This window comes from Trachemys scripta, chromosome 1, assembly GCF_013100865.1.
Source record: "Trachemys scripta elegans isolate TJP31775 chromosome 1, CAS_Tse_1.0, whole genome shotgun sequence".
NCBI lineage: Eukaryota > Metazoa > Chordata > Testudines > Emydidae > Trachemys > Trachemys scripta.
Window position 1 is genome coordinate 52,183,793 of NC_048298.1, and position 21,516 is coordinate 52,205,308.

The 21,516-nt window shown below is 40.2% G+C and overlaps 1 protein-coding gene across 1 annotated transcript in view; it reads left to right on the forward strand.

The window, feature by feature from the left end:
- The window catches only part of CNTN1 (contactin 1), a 250,038-nt gene that overhangs the window by 158,141 nt on the left and 70,381 nt on the right, over positions 1–21,516 (forward strand). The window contains exons 14-18 of the mRNA XM_034769465.1: positions 1,058–1,178; positions 7,566–7,724; positions 9,033–9,182; positions 13,373–13,443; positions 21,129–21,363. Of these exons, the coding sequence (XP_034625356.1) occupies positions 1,058–1,178; positions 7,566–7,724; positions 9,033–9,182; positions 13,373–13,443; positions 21,129–21,363 (736 nt within the window). The remainder of the gene's footprint in view (positions 1–1,057; positions 1,179–7,565; positions 7,725–9,032; positions 9,183–13,372; positions 13,444–21,128; positions 21,364–21,516) is intronic.

Genomic DNA, 21,516 nt, shown 5'->3' on the forward strand with positions numbered 1-21,516 from the left:
GTTGCTTACACACCATATGACTGTTACCTGTATACAGGTTCTGTTGTATGTTAGTGACCAGACATCCCGTTTTTAAAGAGACAGTCCTGTTTTTAAGCCCTCCTGTAGGTGTCCTGACTTTTTCTTAAAAACAGGCAAATTGTCCCATATTTTCTATCTCCCCCACATCAGTACTGGTGGGACCTGCTGCTGGCCAGATCCCTTCTTGCCAGCCACTTGCCCACCAGTGGTGAGTGGGGAGTCCAGTGGCCGATTATGGGGGTGGGTGTGTAAAGCTGATGGCGGGGTGAAGATGTAGTGTGTGAGACCGGCCACTCCCCCTGCTGGTCCATCAGCGCAGCCCCCACTGGGTACCGGCTCCCAGTATGGAGGGTTTCCATGTAAAGGTCATACAGCCTGGAGTTGAAGATCTTTATCCAAATGTGATGCTATTGGGAGGACAGCGTAGCCTCTTGGTCTTGAACAGGCTTGTTCTCTCCTTGTGGCATCCCAGGGAGGCAGAAGATAGTGCCATGGAGGCAGCTGATCCATACATATATTTCTGGGGCCTGATCTGGGCCAATATATGGAGCAGATCTTTACTGACATGGATATAGATTGTGGTGTTATCCACTGCTGGTTTTTTTCTATATCGATGCTTAATTCCACAATAATTTAAGTAATATTGGGAAATAACTTAAAAGTGAATCATGCAAAATTCTAGGCTAAAACTGTTGTAAACCAGTGTTTTCATGTGGCAGCGTACGTGCACGTGATACATGTGCACAAAGTGTAATACTGGCTAGTGAAAAAGTTTTTAGTTTCAGAACATTTGGATTTTCAGCTCTATTAAAAAGCAACAACTTTTCAAGAAATACTGAGTAGTTCCCACTGCTACAATATAAATAAATCAAGCATTTCTTTTGAGGGATGTAATCGTCTCCTTTCTGTCCTGAAAGTGAGCACTTGTTAGTCATGAGTGACAATCACTGTATATCAAATGATAGAGGTGTGTGTGTTTGTGTATTAAAAATATATAAGAAAATTATTAATCTAAATGATATAATTTTTGTAACAGATAAAGAACAATGGTGAAATGCTTATTAAAAATGTACAGCTGCAGCATGCTGGAAGATACACGTGCACAGCACAGACAATTGTTGACAACTCCTCAGCTTCAGCTGACCTTGTTGTAAGAGGTAAGATTTTTCAAACTAAAATAATTAGACATTTTGCTATCTCTCATGTAGGTTAACAGAGTGGTGGGAGTTGTTTTTTCTTCATTAAAACCATTTTATTTCTCATCAAGAATTGATGGGGATTAAAATTAGGAGGAAATTAATATTTGAACACCTTACAATCTACTCATGATTGTTATTCTGGAAGATATTTAAATGTGTGTGTTCTGTTAGTATATCCAGTGTGCTTCTAATGCATTTCCTGTATAAGAATAAAGATTCATTATCATGTTTTTTTTCCTGATATAATATTTTTTAGACGACTTAATTTGGTGTTCACTTTTATATAACGAAACTTCTCAAACTAGAGTGAGGAAATGTCATTCCTGTTTGTCTACTAAATTTTGAAACAGACATTCATAATGTTTCACTGAATTGTATATTGTGCATGAAACTAAACATTACAATAAAAGTCCTGCTGATGTTTAAATTATTGAAACAGGGAAATTTGGAGTGAAGGCTATCACTCCATCATTAACTCATCCCTCTGTCCCTAAGTATTTCTGTTGTCTCAGAACAGTGTGCTTACTCATATGGTAGGTATCTTAAAACATCTGTTACAATGCACAGGTTCAACAGGGTGAGTTAATCTGTTTTTTTTCTGGCCTTCACATGCAACTTCTCTGCAGACAGCAACAGCATGCTCTGAAGTGCTGATGCTTTGGAATGTCAAAAGTGACATACCTGATGCATGGGGCAGCACAGGCAGTATGTTTCGACCCACTTACCAAGTATGTTAGACAGCAGTAAGGTAGTTAAAGGACAGTTTATGCCTTGATTCTGAATTTCCTTCGTTTTTAGAGTCTGGTAAGTTTTAACATTGTTGTAACTTCTTAAATTTAATTTCCTGTGGTTAATAACAGCAAATGAAGTTTCTATTGACAATCTAACAGTAGAGTCAGAGCTGTCCCTTGGTATGGCCCAGGCCCCGTGCTTTGAGAGGCTCCATGAACGGGGTGAGGAGGTGAACAGGGAGGCGACAGTGTGGGGGGCAAGGAGGAGCCCCTCTACCAGAACTTCCCCCTCCCCCAGCGCTTCCTTCCCGCTGGCGGGCCCAGCCAATCAATTCCTCCCCCTCTCTCTCAGTGCCTACCGCCTGCTGCGGATCAGATGTTTTGTGGCATCAGGAGGTGCTGGGGAGGAGGGGAGAGGAGCGAGGGTGCAGCCGCTCAGGGGAGGGGGCGGAACTAGATGGGGCGGGGGTGGGAGGAGGTGGGATGGGGTCTTGGGGGAAGAGGTGGAGTGGGGGTGGGGCCTGGGCAGAGCCGGGGGGAGCACCTACGTCCCGGGCCCCACACCTCCCTTAGGGACAGCCCTGAGTAGAGTAGATATCATTTCAACTGGATGAATATACTGACATTACAGAAGACTCCTTTGGAAGGAAAGGAATAGTCCATTTATATGGCTTAATATAATGTAAATAGTAAGCAACACTTTTTTTTAAATAAAAATATCCTGTTGGATATATTTCTCCTTCAAACCCAGTATGTGGGGAGTAGAATTATTACCATTCACATAGTGAAATACTATGAAAGACACGACCACTAGTGTTGCATTCGGTGTACAGATTCTACAGGATTGCGTGGTCCCCTCCCCCATTGACATCAGCGGGACTCTGGGAGTGCCCAACACTTAGCAGATGGTGCTCAACACTGAGCCATGTCTGGCCAATGTCATGAAAGTGGCATTGTCACTACAGTGTCAGTGGAGAAGCATGGCAATAAAACAGTCCACAGATCAGTGGTAATACAGAGCCAGGTAAAATAGGGTACATGTCTCATAGATGAAGTATTAGAACAAAAGCCACTGTACATGGAATCTCCTCTAAATGTTTTCCCTTTCCCACAAACAATACATCCATTTATCTGGATTAATGTTACATCCCTTCTGACATCACAGTTAGGATAATGGAACTGCTGAGGTGATCAGGAGATATGATTATGTCAATAGGGGTTTTACAGTGTTCTGAAGACCATACTGTTGAATCAGGTCTCTGAATGGTTTAACACTGAATCGCACAGGTGACAAAGGCACCCCATAAAAGGTACCAAAGAAGACGGCCTTGGGGCAGATGCATCTTCTCCCAGCACCACTGATTGAAAGAGTTCCATAAAAACAAATGGAACCACTGTAGAACAATCCTGTCCAGCTCAGTCTGTGCAGTTGGGCTAGCAGAACATTGTAATCACTCATGTCAAAAGCAGATGATGGATCTAGCAGTATCAGTAAGGAGAGTTGTTTGGCATCAGTCTTCACAAACAGGGCCATCTCTGTGCCATGCCACAGTCAGGAACCAGAAACTCTGAACTTATTCAACTGATGATCTTTTCAGTCACCTTCTCTTGGAAAGGATGGTTCAAGGTATGTCTTTGATGTCAAGAGATGGACTTTTAACAAAAGTTGAATACTGGCTATCTAGTGCTGTGCTCGCCCTAAGGGATCCATTGATCCAAATGGGTTAGCGCTTTACTCTTGGCTTTTACAAGTGACAGACAGAGATCATGGACCTGAGCCCTAAGGACCCTGCATATGTTTTAGGATGAGACACCAAATCAAACCAGTATAGCAAAAATATTTGTCCCTTCCAGCTTCACTTCTGCTTTCCAGGTGTAAGAGAGACCGGGTATAACATTAATACATTATTTTGGTGACCATGTTGTATTTCTCGCAGCATACAACTGATGACTGTTTCTCATAACCTAGACTGTTCACCGCCCTAAACATTTTGGCCCAGTGAAAATGAATCTTTGCCAAATCAAAAGTAAAGCTAAAGTTTGTTCCCCCAAGTTGAGCTATAAACCATGGAGAATGTCGAAAAGGAAAAATAATTATCATAGTTTCCAAATAGTGCAGTTTAATGTTGATAGCTAATAGAGAGGCACAAATGAGGTTTTATTTTTAATTGTATCAGGTCTCTGAATGGTTTAACACTGAATCGCACAGGTGACAAAGGCACCCCATAAAAGGTACCAAAGAAGAGGGCCTTGGGGCAGATGCAGTTTTCAAGGTATCTAGGAAAAAGAACTGTATTCAGTTCTGTATAGGGTTTGGAAAATTTGCCTGCCATTATACTGGAGATGTTTGATAGTTATTATTAGGTTATTTTGTTCAGGCTTACTGCTACAGTATTCATTTAAGATCAGATTTACACAGGTATTTAAGCACCTCAAGATACAGATCAGCACCGAGAGAGATTTACAAAAGCACATAATTCTATAAATGAGAAAAAATTTCTTTCAAGGAAATTATTATTTTAATAATAAGGTGTAAACTTTCAAAGCCAACAACATACAGTAATTATAAAATAGAAGATAAATACAATTTTTAAAAATAAAATAACGTATGTAAGCAGTTTTAGAATGGGAAAAAAGTGCTACCAAACAAAATATTCTTTCCAGATTCTGTTTAAAGGACCCTATATTTATGAAACCATTGCTGACTCAGTTTAAAAAGAAACAATTACTGTACTTAAAATATTTTTAGATTGCTATTTTAAGCTCTGTATTAAAGAAAGCTGTGGAACAGGAAGAATTCTTAGAAAAATGCTGTTTTCTCAACCATTACATAAAAAAAATCATTTTAAGGTGTCTATCAAGCAGTGCATATATTAATTTCAAGTCAATGAGACTTTAGCAATATTTGTACGTCTTCTCATGCTTATAAAGTTTAAGAAAGACAGACCTCTTAGACATCTGTCATAGGTGGGTACAGTCCACCCAGAATGGGGCTACACACTGTTTGGGGGCTTTTGATATCAACACATCAAAGATTGTGAGGCTCCGGTAATGGAACCACAAAAGTACTATAGATAGATCCCCTGTGTCTGTTTGCATTACAGTCCAGTGCTAGAATGAAATCCTGGCCCTGCTGAAGTAAATGGGACTGCAGTGGGGCCAATATGTCACCCCTGATTTGATGGCAGGTTGCTATGTAGCATGATGTGATTCTATCTCTGTCATCTCTTCCCTTTTTCCCAAAGTCAGTCAGACACAGTTTTTTTCTGCAGCACTTTATGATGAAGTATCTTTTAAGATTCCTGATAATTTAAGGAAATATCTTTTTCACATTTCCTTGTGTCTGAGACACAGAAGTAGAAAGTCTCCCTGTCTCAGTCTCTCCTTTGTCACACTCTTGGCTACACAGTCACTCGTCTGTGGGTTTAGACTTTGCCTTGAGCCTTCCAATTTCCACCTTATGATCCCTGCTTCTGAATTTGGGGAGACTCTGCTAGCATAGTATTTCTGTGCTATGATTTGTATCAATTTAGCTTGTTCTTAGTTTTAATTTGTTCTTCCCAATGACTCATGTATTGTTATTTTATATTCTGGTCTAGCTTCCTAAGTACTTTTCAGATTGGGGTAGTATTGTTTGCTCCACAGGTTAGGGTGGAAAAGTTTTTGAGACCAGGGAGCAATGATCTATAGGAGCGGATTGTGTTTTCATATGGAACAAGTTCTAAATACTCTTGTACTTTGCAGACGAGTGAGTGAGAACTTCTTTGGCGGAGAGGTCACTAAATATTCTTTGGTGTATGTTGGTTAGCAGAGGGAAATGACCCAGATCTGGTCTGCAGCTGTTGTTCCTGGAGTTCCTATGCACATGGAGTATTTGTTTGTAGAACTTCAAAAGTAGAGTTTCTGTTAAGGGTTTTATCCCAGTCAGTGTAATCAATTGCTGAAGTTGGACCCCAGATTTCACTTCCATACAGAAATTGGATCATGCTGGTGAACAAATTTAGCTAATTTTCCTGGGGGGTGGGATCTTTCATGCAGTACCTTAATGGCATAGAATACCCACAATGCCTTGGTGGCCAGTCTGAAGCTCTCTGCTGCATTTATTATGTCTAACTTAATGTAACGCTGACAGACCCCGGTCATCGGTGGGCGGGATCAAATCTGGGGCCTCTGGAGCTTAGTGCATGAGCCTCTACTGCATGAGCGAGAAGCCAACTGGCTGTTAGCTAAGGCTGTAGCGCAGACTCATTTTCTCTCTCTCTCTAAGTGGTTTCAGTGCCACTAGATGGGACTGGGGTTTGTTTAGGGATTTTTTCTGAAATATCTTGATTTTTATTTTTTCCAGGTTTATCTGTAGTCTTGTAGTAGGTTTGTAGAAGATGTCCATTTCTCTGGAGATCTTCTTCCATAGGTGATAGTATGATGAAGTCATCAGCATACAGTGGGCATTTTATTTCTGAGTGATTAGTGGGAGGTTAGATTCAGGTCTGTAATATCATAAGTTATTTCTGCATCTTTGTTAAAATTGGTCAATAATTGGTTTATTTATGAGATTTCTCTTGTTTTCAAATCAAAATAAATTATAAAGAGGCTATCACTGCATTTGCTAGGAGCCTGGTAGTTTCCGGTCTGCACAGTAAAGAGAGACTAGTCCCCTTATTCTTCTGAAGATACCATGTGACATGTTCAGTCACATTTGCTGTAATCTGCTGAAATTGTTGGAGTAATTCATTGAATCATAGATGAGATTTGACAAGCTGTTAATCATGGAAAGGGAATCAGCAAGTCTCATTTTAGTGGTTGTAATGCATTGCCGATGCTTTTTTTACTTCACTGATTTTTTTCTTGTAATTCGATCCTAATGTCCAAGGCAAATGCAAGCAGGATAAAATAAATTGTATGAAATGACCCGCAAGCAAAATTCGCAAACAGGTGCCAAAGCTGATGATCACAGAGCTATCGGGCAAGGAGTTTATTTTTAGCCTGGACTTCTGACTTTCATAGTGTCTTTTACAGATCAAGATTCCTACACATACACACACACACACATGTTGCATCACTGTCCTCTGTTTCACTCTAGTCTAGACTGCTAAGAGTCCTAGTCACCTGTGGTTGTTGACCTGTATGTTCCAGGTAGCCATGCAGTTCTCTTCTTGGAGTTGAGTAAGGCATGGCACAACACATGTATCTTATGTTGCTTGAGTTTTATGAACCAATTGGGAGAGTAAAGGAGTGCTTTCATAATAACAGTAAGTACCCTGTAAAATGTAGGCTTGGAAAATAATGCTGTTCGTTTTAGCAAATATTATCATGTCCTCAGTTCATGAGTCTGTTGTTGTTGGATAAGACCATCCAGATTTTAGGTGGAATTTAGAAAGGATCATGAATAGCTATAACTCTTAGTATCTTTTAAATGCAAATGCAGAAATCAGCTAAATCATTTTATGAAGGTTATAAAGACGTGATTGTATTGCCCATTCTTCAAGCAGTTCTTAAGGGAATGTGAGAATAGAAATCGTATATAATGGTTAAATAGATTGTAATACATTAGTTAGGAAACCCTTTCTTTTTAAAAGTATAATTTAATCTGTAAATTGCCAAATGTGCTTTTCAGGTCCTCCAGGTCCCCCTGGGGGTTTGAGAATAGAAGAAATTAAAGATACTTCTGTAACACTTACTTGGAGTCGTGGGACAGACAATCATAGCCCTATTTCAAAGTACACTATCCAGTCAAAAACTTTTCTTTCTGAGGAGTGGAAAGATGCCAAAACAGGTAAGGGTAGTATTAGAACTAATAAAATCAATAGATTAACTTTTGACTCATCTTACATGTGCTTAATTTTATACATTCCTTTCTGGATGACTAACAATGTGTGAAGTTGAGTACATAAGCCTTTCCAGGATCATGGCCTTATTCTTTAGAAAATATTTTATGACAAAATACATTTCTTCAGAAAATCTGCTTATCTTAAACCCTTCTAAATTCTGGCAGTTATTATGAGCCAATCACATGCAGAGATTCTGCCCAACAAGTAAGTAGTGCAGATTCTCAACCATGAAAATTTCTTTCCCACTCAGCACATTTAATTTTTGAATAATTTATTCTGGGTAATATTACCATATGGTCTATAGAATTAACATTTCATTCCTTTTGTTATGCCTAATCACACTCCTTTAATCAAATGGAACATCTAAAATCTTTTCCTTGAGAATTAGGTCACCACAAATTGATCTTTTGACTGTCAAATATAGTAGAATTTTAATAGTTCAATTATTACTTTTCATCGAAGTTATGCTTTGATACCACAGTGATAGATGCTTTAGAAACATACCCAGCTTTATTGACCCCTAAATCCCATTATCAGTGGGAGTGCAAGCATTGCAGGACCAGGCCTATTCTAGAATGTATAGTAATATTTGTTGTTGTATATTATTTTAACAATAAATATTAGTATATCTGTCTTACTTTGCCATTCCCCTTCCCACCAGTTCACCCACAAACTCATTCAACATTGACTCCCCTCCCAGTGAGGGATCTTTCAAATCCCTCAGCTTCCTCCAAACCAAGGTGCTAACTTCTAATCATATTATATGTTCCATTCCTGGATAGTTGACGGATCTTTCCATCTATGCCTGGCTAGCCCATTGGCACTTACTCAACTTTGTATTTAACTTTCATAACTATGAGTGAAATTCCAGGATTATGAGCTTCAAAAGCATTGTATTGTTACATGAAATGTAGTTGCATTCCAGCTTTCTCAGTGCATTATTCTATAGGAGAAATATCCAGATGTCACAAGGTTCAGTATGCAATTATTAAGGCTACCTTCACCACTCGTCCACTTGCAATTGCAATTTGTGATCTTGTAAAAGTTTATCCCAGATAATCTCATAGATTTCAATTTCTCATTCTCTGGCAGAACTCCTTGTACAAAAAAGAGATCCCGTTTTATAATGTAGTATTCGTCTAGGTGGCTGATTACAAACTGAGAGAAGGGGTAAACTACAGAAACTGTAACCAGATTACTCTTTCAGCTCACTGCAAAATGCTCCTTTCTAAGCAATCTCTTGTTTCATTTAGATCCCCCAAACATTGAAGGAAATATGGAGACTGCAAAGGTGATTGATTTAATCCCATGGATGGAGTATGAATTCCGGATTATAGCAATGAATACTTTGGGGACAGGAGAACCTAGTATGCCATCACAAAGAATTAGAACAGAAGGAGCTGGTACGTAGACACAAATTGTCAAGATATCTTAAAATGCTTAAATTTTCTTTTTATTTTTCTACATTTTCATTAATTATGGTAGAGGCAGAGTGCAAAAAAGCACTTAAGTCCAAATAGAATGGTGTAACTAGTCGTAATTGACTGTAGTGAATAATTATCAGATATCTTAGTGTGCTAACTGCAAAGTAGGCAACAAAATGAGCAGACTTGACACCAAATGATAAATTTACACTGTCTTTAGTGACTGCTGTTTTTTACTATCTCACTGCCATGGCTAGCCATGATCCCAAAGTCTGGAGAAGATTTTATGGTCTTTCATTCACATCAGACTAACAAATTTCTTGCATTGGGAGCTTAGACCATTTAATGGTATCTGTGTGTTTTAAAGACACACTTCCTACAATGAGTTTATCCACAGATATATGTCCAGTTACTGAGCTCATCTCATCACATCCGCTAGAGAGCTGGCTTCAATGCACAAGAGCATTTCCTGCCTGTTCAGGTTGCCCCCACAATCTGGCTCAACGTTGTATTCCTGTTGGCTCTTTCAGTGCTCTCAGATTGGTCTCTTCCTGTTGTCTCCAGCCTGTTGCTTCTCTTCCCATTTATGGCAGACTTCTTGGTGTTGCAGCCTATCTGTTGCCCTTCAGACTGCAACCAGTGATGGACCCTCTGAAACTGGTGTGACTACTTGTTCCAGCAGCACTACTTATAAACCAAACCATCCCTCCTGTCTGAGCTGCCGGCCCAAGGTTTTATGCCTCCACTCCTGGGTCAGCCTAATATCAGTTACAGAAGGAAGGGTAGGATTTCAGACTACTGGAATATAGACTTTCAACCCATGGCCAACATGAATCACTGGGCCCCATTGGTCTGATTACCCAGTACTTCTTGGTCCAGTAATAAATTCAGAAATAGAGAATGAGAGGATAAAAGTCATTCCCAGTTGTTACTGGTGGCTAAAGGGAAATTCTTGACAAGGAAGGAGGCCCTATTGCAGTACATTAGCTGTTGTCCAGTAGTAGTGAGAAATTACCCGAACAGAGTTGTATTATAGCTCTGACACTTGTATCGTCAGTTGTTCTCCAAAAAACACAGAATCATATAGAATGACTTACTCTTTCAATCATGTAGAAAAAATTAAATTAACAAAGAAGAGAAAAACAGCATGAAATTGCATTCATTGGGGTGTTTTCTTCTCCTGCCTTTCAGAGATCCTCTGCAGTATGTTTTAAATTAATTAATTATTGTTTTTGTGCAAGAAGAATATATACATTTTTTTAAATCAGCAAATGTTCATTTGTTTCTTAGCTTGCTGTATTCTAATCATAAGATATGCCAGGATGTGTGTTGTACTGGATAATGCCACTTCCCTGTGATTGAAGGTTTGGTCTTGTGCCTTCTAATGCTGTGTCAAAGGCATGACATTATCCAACACAACACATGCCCCAGTCTGTCTAATTGCTTAATGTTAAGATCTCAGAGCATAGTTAAGCATATCCTGTAGGCTGGGACAGGTACATCATAAAATGAATTCTCCCAAATGAAGAATTAGATGCTGAATATATCATTCAAGATAATATATTCTGTTTTGACTGTCTGAAGGAGATAACAGCAGTGCTTTTAGATGTAATATGTCACTGCAAAAAGGTCTATGTCCAACAAGACTTACATATCACTTTACCACCTTAACAAATACTAGCTCCACTTTGCAGCCCTGTTCTTTATTATTTTTAGAAGGCTGATGTCCCGTTACTCGAGGCTGAAATATATATTTTATAAATAGATTAAACGTTTGTCCACTGCAAATTTTGCTAAGAATAATAAAAAACATAATCAGTCTTTAAATTTAGTCTTTTAAAAATTAGATTGTTAGGGAGTAAGGAAGCATTGATTCATCAGGTTAATGGAGACAGGAAAGAAAAATCCACAGAACTGTAAAACCAAAGTGAAAGGAAATTACTTCCAATAATCTTGGCTATTAGCATCATATGTTTCCTTACTCCACACCTGCATTTGGACAAGAGCCTAGGGGTCTAAAAAAGAAATGTGCACTTGCTTCTTGGAGTGGTGGCATAACATTAGTATTTTTCTTCTGTTTTGAAGGGAGGATGGAAACAACCCTCACATGTAGAGGGATTGTGATACTTTACGTATATTAATAGTCTTATGCTGGGTTCATGAAACTTCTTTCAGTCTCCTTCCCAATTTAAAGAATGACATGTCCTCCCCTTTTGCATCAGGCCTTTAGTATCTTTGGGAGATTTAGTTGGTTGTCTTGCTGCCCATGCAGAATGGAGGACAACTAGGAGCAGCATTTCTGCCTGTGACAGGTTATGACTGGCACTTTTGGTGAATCTAAACAGACTGTTAATGCAGGCATTTATAGAAGTTTTATGGCATCAATCTTGCATGCTTCTTAGAATACAAACTGAAGAGTGTAATGCACTAAAGTGTTAATGGATAGGATCCCCTGTACTGAAGAAAGTGTATTTCTTACCATGAGTTGGCACTTATTAGAGAGAACTGGTGCCATCCCCCATTTGAATTTCCTGCCAAGAATCTCAGGCTAATATGGGAGCAAGACACTATATGTGGCTTTTCAGTTTAATATGTGTTGAATAGGACGCCGAGGGTATTAGGTATTTTCATTGCACAGCTTGGAACCAATGCTAGTATATTTTGATTATCTGATTATAAAGAGCAGCTGCTCAATATGACATAGGATCAAACATTGCTACTAATCTGCTGTGCCATCTGAGTAATGGATAACACATTGCATAAGTTTAACTGTGGTATCTGACAATTGTCAGTGGCACAAACAGCTCTGAACCTTCACCCTTTCTTCCATGTGCATATGGCTTTCATTTTAATGGCTGCTTTTAACTGCATACTTGTTGTACATGTAATTAAGATAAGTTTAAATTAAAATTTGTTTGTTTTGTTCAGTACCACTTAAGTTACATAGTGACTTCTTGGGATTTTCCTATTAGAAGACTAGCTATATATATTTTAGCTACTAGACACTAACATTCAATAATAAGTCTCTGAATCCAATTAATGTTAGGAAAATGAAGGCTGGGCACTTCTCCATTTACTTGAGTTGTCATGATAAATATATTGCTCCCAGTCATCTCTTGCTTTGCACTTTGGTGGCCATTTACACCTGTGCTAAGTGAGCACAAAGTGGGTGTCAGCTGCTACCAGTCTGATTCGAGCTGCTTGATCTTTCAAACTTACAGTCATCTCAATGCTAGTTTTTGAATTTCATTTTTTTCCAATGAAATTATCATTTTTAGTCTGATAAGGACTACCAATTGCCTAACTTTTGGAAAGTGTTTTGTAGTCATCATGGCAGAGATGAGTTTCAAGGAACCTTCCTTACCAGGTCCATGGGAGGAAGGAGCCTGCACACCTTAGGTAGTTCTTAACTTTTACCCCAACTATATTCAGTGGGAATTGAGGGCTGTTAGTGTCACACAAGTGAAAATAAAGGAGTAAATTATAATGGAAACAGTGGGAACTTCCTGTGCAGATTTCTAAATGAAACATAAAAATACAGTGTATACAATCAGCAGTTTACTTTACTTTGAGTACTGGAGCCTTAAATCCCGATCCTCCACCCATTCAGATCAATGGTTGTTTGCCATTGACCTGAATGAGAACAGGTCTAAGGTCCCAGTCCTGTAAAGACTTACCCATGTGCTTAACTCTATGTATAGTGAATAGATCCATTGATGTCAGTGGGCTATTCAAAGAGTGTGTAAAATGAAGCATGTGTTTAAGTCTTTGTTGAATGGAGGCATAAGTCTCTAAAGACCACAGGGTGAGCAGAGATAAGAATAATAAAATGCTTTTCTCCTCAGACCTATGAAGGGCGTGTTCAGTTTCTGAATATCCAATTTAAAAAGTAAAGTGAACATGGATAAAATCAGGAAAGAGTTATTACCAGCCGTGCCTAGTTACCATAAGTGGAGAGAATTGGCACTTTTCCTGTGGCAAAAGCTATACGTTAGTCTTGGCAAGACCACAGACTCTCACAGCTATTACAGGCTATCATTATTGTAATTGTGTGGGCCATATGGGCTCATTGGCACTGCTGGTAAAAAGAAAAAAGTAATTAATGGTTCTTTATTGAATGAAAGCTCTGAAGTCTGAGAAAATGTTGCTTGTCTTTTCTGTTATTCCAGCTCCTAATGTGGCTCCTTCTGATGTTGGAGGAGGGGGTGGAAGTAACCGAGAGCTGACAATAACATGGATGGTGAGTATCAAAATGAAACTGCATTGATTATGTGCTGGATGGGTATGCAGCATCTGATCCTCTTCCCACTGAAGTCAGTGGAAGTTTTGCCATTGACTGCAGAGAGGGCAGGGTTGGGCCCACAGTAAGTAAGTTTGCAGTCTTGTCTTCTGAAATATATAAGAAGGAAGGGAAAATGTGTGCTTTTAGATTATTTATTTATCTTTATAAAATATAGCTTTACGCACCTATCTGATGCTCTGGGCACATATTGCATAGATTAAAACACAGAAGCAGAGTCTACGATACTAGATTAATTTATAGAACTTCAAAAAGCAGCATTTGGATTTTACTTAAATTGTACTTTGGATCAAGTATTATTCTAATTTTGAAGCCCACAATCCAAACAGTAAGCAGGTTCACTTAAATGTTTTAACAGCTACATTGCTAGACTTTTTAGTTTTAATTCTTCTCACATCACACACCTACCTGCAACTGGAGTGGAATGCAGAGTTGGAGAATGACACTGATTGTTAGAAAAGCTTCACAGTAAACAAAGCTTTTTGTAAATTACAGGCACAATAAGTGGTGGCTCCATGATATTCTGTCTTTAGAAAGTCTACTGTAGAAATGTGTAGTATTACTGTTTTCCTTCTGGGGCTGGAGCAATTCTTTGGAAAATTCCACCCACTGGAAAAAAAAAAAAAAAGCCTTCTGGAAATGCCCAGACAATGAGAAAGAGAGCCAGAGAGAGAGAGAGAAGGGCAAAGGTTGAAAACAGGGAATGAAGAGAAGAAAGGCAAGAAAATGGAAAGAAGGGAAATGAGAAAGAGAGCCAGAGAGAGAGAGAGAAGGGCAAAGGTTGAAAACAGGGAATGAAGAGAAGAAAGGCAAGAAAATGGAAAGAAGGAAAAAATGGAGTAGAAGAGGATAAGAAAGCAGGGGAGAGCAAGATCATATGTAAACTAAAGATGGATGGGATGGAAAGGAGAGCTGAGAAGCTACAGAGGATGAAGTATGGGAAAGAAAAATAAGTTCCTTCCTTGATACATGGTAAAAGAAAGAGTTGTGGAAGTTTATACTTGCCTCCAGCAATCAGAGGCCACAAAATTATACTTTTAAAAAGTAACCAAAGTTATTTTGCTGTCGTTGGCCCCCTCTGTTCACTTGCCCAACGTCATATGGAGAGTAGAAAATATATCCTTTGTTTCTTTAGGAATGGTTGATATGTCAAATGTAGCTCATACTGTATGTACCTCTACCACTAAGACTGCTTTCTCTTTGATTAATCAGTACAAAAAGCCTACTTAGGACTGAAAGTATCTACTTTATTGTCCTAGTAAGGATGCTCCTTTAAGAAAATACAGGTTTGTTTCAAAAAGTATGTATATTGCACCTGTGTGTGGGTGTGTGTATGTGGAATGCTGTATTTTAGGGTTACTAAACCCCTTGGGAGGAGTATGTCAAATGTGACAGTTGTAACCAACCACAAATTTGGGAGAAAGGTTTTTTTTATTTCAGGTCAAAATATTTTCAACTGTATTTTCAATTGTATCTGCAACAGTAGAGATGCATGGGCATGAACTGACTCAGAGACAGGAGCTTTAAGTTTAAAAAAAGGAAACTTCAACATTCTGTAAAAATAGGGTTTTCAAGATATCTTTCTCAATGCCAGTAAACAGTCATTTAGACTCCTATTATTTTCATTTTGTTTTTAATTGTTCTTTGAATAGAGAGAATCAAATAAAAACACATGCAATGCACAGTTGAGCAAGACAGATTAGCTTTAAAATATTGACATACACACTGTTGTCTCAGAGAAAGATTAAGAATGATACACATTGCACTGCATGTAAAGACTTGTATTCATGGCAGTGTTGGCATCAAGGAGACTTGGATAATTGCCAGCTATGACTAAATTTTTAAAAAAATTATAACCATGAGGATAGTGACTAATGCAAGATCTGAAGTCTAAGATCATTTATTTTTTTCTAATGGCCCCAAATAGATTTATATTCCAATTATTTCACTTAGCTAATGTCAGTTTTTCCAGCAGTTCTGTAATGGGTAGTTCATTTAACCATTCAAACTAAGTGGGCGGAGTTTCTGTTTCTCAGGAATATCCAACTTTCCACTAGCATAACTATCAAGGGTTTTTTTTCTATTAAGGTTAGATTTACTATGCCCACCTGCCATAGCACAGATTGACTCAGATAAGGGTATTTGTTCCCAAAAATGTACACACACACATTTGCATATGCTATTCCAATAATTTCTTAATTAATGGCATGAAAACAGAATACGAGACAGGTTATGTGGCTGCCAGCACCTACAGCATTTTCTGATACATAATCTGAGCTTGCATGAGATATTCAGGGATCCAGACAGAGCTCTTTGAGATCTTGGTTTAAAGGAACTGCAGAGATAGAGGACCAGAAGTGGTCTTCTTTTTGGCCATAGCCTTTCTCCATTTCTCTTCATGGACAGCATGGTTAATTCCCTTTCCCATTCTCCTTTGAGGACTAGAATTGGAGGATATTGCATGGTGTTCAGCAATGTATCGTTATTTATTTCAATGTGACATTTATGCTGACTATCTGTCCCTTTTGGCTGACCGCAAAAGAGGAACTGGACATACTGAGAAAGAGGGACTATCGATGAGTTATCTTAAGTGCCTATACACAAATGCAAGAAGCCTGGGAAACAAGCAGGGAAAACTGGAAGTCCTGGCACAGTCAGGGAACTATGATGCGATTGGAATAACAGAGACTTGGTGGGATAACTCACATGACTGGAGTACTGTCATGGATGGATATAAACTGATATAAACTGTTCAGGAAGGACAGGCAGGGCAGAAAAGGTGGGGGAGTTGCATTGTATGTAAGAGAGCAGTATGGCTGCTCAGATCTCCGGTTTGAAACTGCAGAAAAACCTGAGAGTCTCTGGATAAAGTTGAGAAGTGTGGGCAACAAGGGTGATGTCATGATCGGAGTCTGCTGTAGACCACCAGACCAGGGGGATGAGGTGGACGAGGCTTTCTTCCGGCAACTAACAGAAGTTGCTAGATCGCAGGCCCTGGTTCTCATGGGAGACTTTAATCACCCTGATATCTGCTGGGAGAGCAATACAGCGGTGCACAGACAATCCAGGAAGTTTTTGGAAAGTGTAGGGGACAATTTCCTGGTGCAAGTGCTGGAGGAACCAACTAGGGGCAGAACTTTTCTTGCCCTCCTGCTCACAAACAGGGAAGAATTAGCAGGGGAAGCAAAAGTGGATGGGAACCTGGGAGGCAGTGACCATGAGATGATCGAGTTCAGGATCCTGACACAAGGAAGAAAGGACAGCAGCAGAATACAGACCCTGGACTTCAGAAAAGCAGACTTTGACTCCCTCAGGGAACAGATGGGCAGGATCCCCTGGGAGAATAACATGAAGGGCAAAGGGGTCTAGGAGAGCTGGCTGTATTTTAAAGAATCCTTATTGAGGTTGCAGGAACAAACCATCCCAATATGTAGAAAGAATAGTAAATATGGCAGGCGACCAGCTTGACTAAACAGTGAAATCCTTGCTGATCTTAAACACAAAAAAGAAGCTTACAAGAAGTGGAAGATTGGACAAATGACCAAGGAGGAGTATAAAAATATTGCTCAGGCATGCAGGAGTGAAATCAGGAAGGCCAAATCATGCTTGGAGTTGCAGCTAGCAAGAGATGTTAAGAGTAACAAGAAGGGTTTCTTCAGGTATGTTAGCAACAAGAAGAAAGTCAAGGAAAGTGTGGGCCCCTTATTGAATGAGGGAGGCAACCTAGTGACCGAGGATGTGGAAAAAGCTAATGTACTCAATGCTTTTTTTGCCTCTGTCTTCACGAACAAGGTCAGCTTCCAGACTGCTGCACTGGACAGCACAGTATGGGGAGAAGGTGACCAGCCCTCTGTGGAGAAAGAAGTGGTTTGGGACTATTTAGAAAAACTGGACGAGCACAAGTCCATGGGGCCGGATGCACTGCATCCGAGGGTGCTAAAGCAGTTGGCGGATGTGACATTGGCCATTATCTTTGAAAACTCATGGCGATCGGGGGAGGTCCTGGATGACTGGAAAAAGGCTAATGTAGTGCCCATCTTTAAAAAAGGGAAGAAGGAGGATCCAGGGAACTACAGGCCAGTCAGCCTCACCTCAGTCCCTGGAAAAATCATGGAGCAGGTCCTCAAGGAATCAATTATGAAACACTTAGAGGAGAGGAAAGTGATCAGGAACAGTCAGCATGGATTCACCAAGGGGAAGTCATGCCTGACTAACCTAATTGCCTTCTATGATGAGATAACTGGCTCTGTGGATGAGGGGAAAGCAGTGGATGTGGTTTCCTTGCCTTTAGCAAAGCTTTTGATACGGTCTCCCACAGTATTCTTGCGGCCAAGTTAAAGAAGTATGGGCTGGATGAATGGACTGTAAGGTGTATAGAAAGCTGGCTAGATCATCAGGCTCAACGGGTAGTGATCAATGGCTCCATGTCTAGTTGGCAGCCGGTTTCAAGCGGAGTGCCCCAAGGGTCGGTCCTGGGGCCGGTTTTGTTTAATATCTTTATTAATGATCTGGAGGATGGTGTGGACTGCACTCTCAGCAAGTTTGCAGATGACACTAAACTGGGAGGCATGGTAGATACACTGGAGGGTAGGGATCGGATACAGAGGGACCTAGACAAATTAGTGGATTGGGCCAAAAAAAACCTGATGAGGTTCAACAAGGACAAGTGCAGAGTCCTGCACTTAGGACGGAAGAATCCTATGCACTGCTACAGACTAGGGACCGAATGGCTAGGTAGCAATTCTGCAGAAAAGGACCTAGGGGTCACAGTGGACGAGAAGCTGGATATGAGTCAACAGTGTGCTCTTGTTGCCAAGAAGGCTAACGGCATTTTGGGGTGTATAAGTAGGGGCATTGCCAGCAGATCGAGGAACATGATCATTCCCCTTTATTCGACATTGGTGAGGCCTCATCCGGAGTACTGTGTCCAGTTTTGGGCACCACACTACAAGAAGGTTGTGGAAAAATTGGAAAGAGTCCAGCGGAGGGCAACAAAAATGATTAGGGGTCTGGAGCACATGACTTATGAGGAGAGGCTGAGGGAACTGGGATTGTTTAGTCTCCAGAAGAGAAGAATAAGGGGGGATTTGATAGCTGCTTTCAACTACCTGAAGGGGGGTTCCAAAGAGGATGGAGCTCGGCTGTTCTCAGTGGTGGTAGATGGCAGAACAAGGAGCAATGGTCTCAAGTTGCAGTGGGGGAGGTCCAGGTTGGATATTAGAAAACACTGTTTCACTAGGAGAGTGGGGAAGCACTGGAATGCATTACCTAGGGAGGTGGTGGAATCTCCTTCCTTGGAGGTTTTTAAGGCCCGGCTTGACAAAGCCCTGGCTGGGATGATTTAGTTGGGAATTGGTCCTGCTTTGAGCAGGGGGTTGGACTAGATGACCTCCTGAGGTCCCTTCCAACCCTGATATTCTATGATTCTATGATTATGATATCAGAGTAGGCATCTGTGTTTGAAGGTAAACACAAAAAAAAACAAAAATTATGAAAGTAGAGAAGGTGGAAGAAGAGCTGTTGATTGACGCTTCAGGAGCAGAAGAAAATTTGTGTACCTGGGAAGTACACTTAGTGCCTTTGGAGAGATCTGTAGAATTGAAAGGAAGAACCCAGTGTGAAAAACGGTGGCAGGAGTACTGTGGGACCAGAGATTAAGCAACAAACTGAAAGGAAAAGTGTATGCTGTGTGTGTTTGTCCCTGCCTGCTCTATGGTTTGGAAATGGTGTGTCTTACGAAGTTGGAAAAAAAGAAGATACAAATAGTAGAAAATAATATACGGAGGAGAATGACAGCAAGCAGATGGTAAACAGAGCGGGCATGGAAGAAATAAGGGGGATGATGAATTTGGGACTTCCAGTGATAGATAGGCTGGAGAGTGCACGTGTGAGGTGGGCTGGACATGTAATAAGAATGGGAGAAGAATGAGTAGCAAAGAAAGTGGAAGCAAGGAAGAAGACAGCAAGAAAGAATGTGGAAGACTGAGGATACAAAGGAAAGACTGTCAAGAGTAATTTGAAGCGAAAAGGACTGGAACTCTAAGACCTACGAACCTGTGCTATGGACTGGAAGAAGTGGTGAAGAATCATGGGCACTTCCAACCCCCATGAGCACTTCCAACAGGAAAAGGAGTCGAGAAGTGAAGTGATATATTACTAAAGTTCTTAAAATAACCTACCTGTGTAGAATGCAGTCTCACACTTTCTCTTTCCCGTTTGGGGGAAGATGAAGGAATAAAGATCCCATCTGGTCCTGGTTTATTATATCTGAAATGCTACAAGAATGAAGATACAGTACATGCTAACAGCTAACAATGGTAACCCAAGATAGGGAATAAAAAAACAAAGCCTGGCACTCTTTCCATGTTTCAGAATTAAAATTTCAAATTTCAGAATCCTCCATAAAATAGAATTTGTGTTTTCTTCCCATTCCATTTAAAACTATTTTTAATTCTAAAAAATCTGAACCAGAGTGTCCATTGAGTGGATGATATAATAATGGACAACAGTGTAAAACCTGAAGATAATATATTCCCACCTGTTACACTGCTGCAGGTCCATTGCTCCTCCCATAAGCCCTTGCATGGATGTTCTGTGCAGGAGAGACGCTGTTGGGTCTGGAGAGCAAGAAAGGGTGGAGCAGGGGACTACTCTCAAAGACATCAGCCTCTGCTTCGCCTTCAGGTTCACATAGAAATCAAAGAAATGGTAAATAAAGCTTGTAGCTCTATTAATCTGAGTCTGCTCCATGTCTGTTGCTGAACAGCCACAGGAAGAACCCAGCCAATGGCAACAGGATCCTGTCTCTTTACATCTAGAATGATAGGAGTCTCTATTTGAGAATCCATGGATGGTGGCCTTGGATAAGTCTTCCAGAAGTGTTACCCCCGATTCAGCCAGAAGCATCACTGATCAGTGACATGAGTAGGGCCCTACAGGGTGCCATAAGGATGATGGATGGTAGTCCATGTGGGTCTGAGGAATGTCTGACGTCTTTAGGGAGTGAAGTTCTGGCAACACTGATGCTAAAGCAGTTGAATGGATAGCACATTACCTGCTCTAACTGAGAATTTGCCATTACCCCTAAGTATGGGAAATAAATCATCATAAGCATATTTGTGATATAATGGCAGGTATGAATCCATTGCTAGCCTGTGATAGACATCTGTGAGTTACACACTCTCTCTCTCTCTCTCTCTCTTTCTCTCTCTCACACACACACACACACACACACACACACACACACACACACACACACACACACACAGACAGTCTATGGTACATACTCATTGCCACTCATCATTTCTTAAAAAGGTATATTTTGCTGGCTGCAGCTGAATATAGTTTTAAAACAAAATCATCTTAGCCTTCTCTGGTTGGAGACAGCATGACATGCATTTGTGTACTACTGGATCAAAAGCAGAAGTTGGACTTGAATCTTATTATTACCAGATGTAGTCAATGACGGAGATGGTGTGCTTTTGAAGTGGACGGGAGCAAATCAGAGAATGTAATTTCAGTGTAATATTTTTGCAATTTATATGTGGATAAATATTTTTAAACTTCTAATTAGTGATCCACTGGTTAACCATAAAATGTTAATTCTTAGTCTTTTGTCTCTTCAGCCTTTGTCAAGAGAGTACCACTTTGGCAAGAATTTTGGTTACATAGTAGCCTTTAAACCATTTGGTGAAAAGGAATGGAGAAGAGTTACAGTTACCAATCCTGATATTGGCCGATATGTGCACAAAGATGACTCTCTGCCCCCCTCAACAAAGTTTCAAGTAAAAGTGAAAGCATTTAACAACAAAGGGGATGGACCATTCAGCCTTGTTGCCATCATTTATTCAGCACAAGATGGTGAGTAAAATTTACATAGTAAAATCTACAATAAGGGCCTGATCCAGCACTAACAAAGTCAAGGAGACCAGGGTCAGGGCAAGTGAAATTAACTGCAGCAGGAGTCAGCAGGATGTACCTGAATGAGTAGGGTCATTCTTGGCCATCACTCCT